The 1,596-nt window shown below is 39.5% G+C and overlaps 1 protein-coding gene across 1 annotated transcript; it reads left to right on the forward strand.

The window, feature by feature from the left end:
- The first annotated feature begins 400 nt into the window (after positions 1 to 400).
- Positions 401 to 1,390, forward strand: LOC124095569 (dnaJ homolog subfamily B member 6-like). Its single transcript, XM_046448761.2, has one exon. It carries the CDS (start codon positions 401 to 403, stop codon positions 1,031 to 1,033), a length of 633 nt encoding a protein of 210 aa, XP_046304717.1. The 3' UTR covers positions 1,034 to 1,390.
- Positions 1,391 to 1,596: the final 206 nt, after the last annotated feature.

The raw sequence follows: 1,596 nt of genomic DNA on the forward strand, positions 1-1,596 counted from the left end.
ATGTCAGTCAACCTGCTGACAATGGACATCATGAAGATGAGAAAAGATAAGAATCAGCCCCCTGAAACCTGACCCCTTGCCTCATTTGAATAGCTTCTCCTCAATAAAAGGGGTCAGCATACACACTCTGTGTGTGTGTGTGTCTGTGTTTGTGTGTGTGTGCATGCGTGTGCTCTCTCTCTCTCTTCCTGCAGACCCTTAAGGTCAGAGGAGCCATCACAGTGACCCCAAAGAAAAAGGTATTTGTGTCTTGTGTGGTTATTTTGCGCAACCCAGTTAGCCCAATTCAACTGGAGTGACCCCTGAGCCTTTTAGTTGCGAGAACAGAAACCCAGCAATAATGCCTTTTGTTTATCCATCCATTAGTGATGGGCATTTGGGTTATTTTTTAATTTTTGCTATGAGGGTTAATAGTCAACATTATTCAAGAGTGCAGAGGGCCCCTCCCTACTCATGTGTCCCAATCACTTGTTCACTGGAGTTACGGGACATCTATGACAAGTATGGCAAAGAAGGCTTAAATGGTGGAGGTGGAGGTGGAAGTCATTTTAACAGTCCGTTTGAATTTGGCCTCACATTCCGGAACACAGATGATGTCTTCAGGGAATTTTTTGGTGGAAGGGACCCATTTTCCTTTGACTTCTTTGAAGACCCATTTGAAGACTTTTTTGGAAACCAAAGAGGTCCCCGAGGAAGCAGAAACCGAGGTACAGGCTCTTTTTTCTCCACTTTCAGTGGATTTCCATCATTTGGAGGTGGATTTCCTGCATTTGATACAGGATTTACTTCATTTGGGTCACTAGGTCACGGTGGCCTTACTTCATTCTCTTCTACATCATTTGGTGGCAGCAGGATGCGTAACTTCAAATCTATATCAATTTCTACCAAAATAGTAAATGGGAGAAAAATCACTACAAAAAGAATTATCGAGAATGGTCAAGAAAGAGTAGACGGCCAGTTAAAGTCCTTAATGATAAATGGTAAGAAGCAGCTGCTACGCTTGGATAACAAACAATCCAACGCATGCATTTAACAGAAATGTTAACCATTTGAGGATTAACAGGAACTTTTTTTTTCAGATTTCAGATGAACTCAACTTTCAGTATAATTGTACCTAATCTAAAGTATTTACAAACAGCTCATCGGAGATCCTATTTGTCATAGACTTTTGAGTTTATTATTGGGACCACACAATAGGACCATTTTTTTTTTGTCTTTAAAATTGTTGTAATCTCTGTGTGCACTTTGCTTTTTTATTAAACTTAATCCAAGGTGAGCCTTGACTTTGAGTAGTACTAGGTCAAGATTGTGTTCTAACACCAGCATGGATCTGCTTCCCATTGTGTTGGACGTGTGAGCCAAGTCGTGTCAGCCTGCTGGGAGCTAACATTGCCGGGATGAGGCTCCTGTAGAAGTAATCTGTTTTGTTTTGTTTTTTCAGTATTTAGTAATGAAAGATATTAATGCATTAATGGTAATACATTTCTGGTTTAATATAAATTTAAGGATGTTTTCTAGTTGTGCATGAATGCTGGCAACTTAGTAAAGTTTTGACAATTGTTTAAATATGAATGTTAAGCTTAGGTTTAAAAATCT

This window comes from Marmota monax, unplaced genomic scaffold, assembly GCF_021218885.2.
Source record: "Marmota monax isolate L192 unplaced genomic scaffold, Marmota_monax_Labrador192_F-V1.1 WCK01_AAM20220418_F8-fsc00076, whole genome shotgun sequence".
Lineage (NCBI taxonomy): Eukaryota > Metazoa > Chordata > Mammalia > Rodentia > Sciuridae > Marmota > Marmota monax.

Excerpts from the sequence above, each read along its gene's own strand:
- LOC124095569 (XM_046448761.2), top strand. The coding sequence starts at position 401 with ATGAGGGTTAATAGTCAACATTATTCAAGAGTGCAGAGGGCCCCTCCC.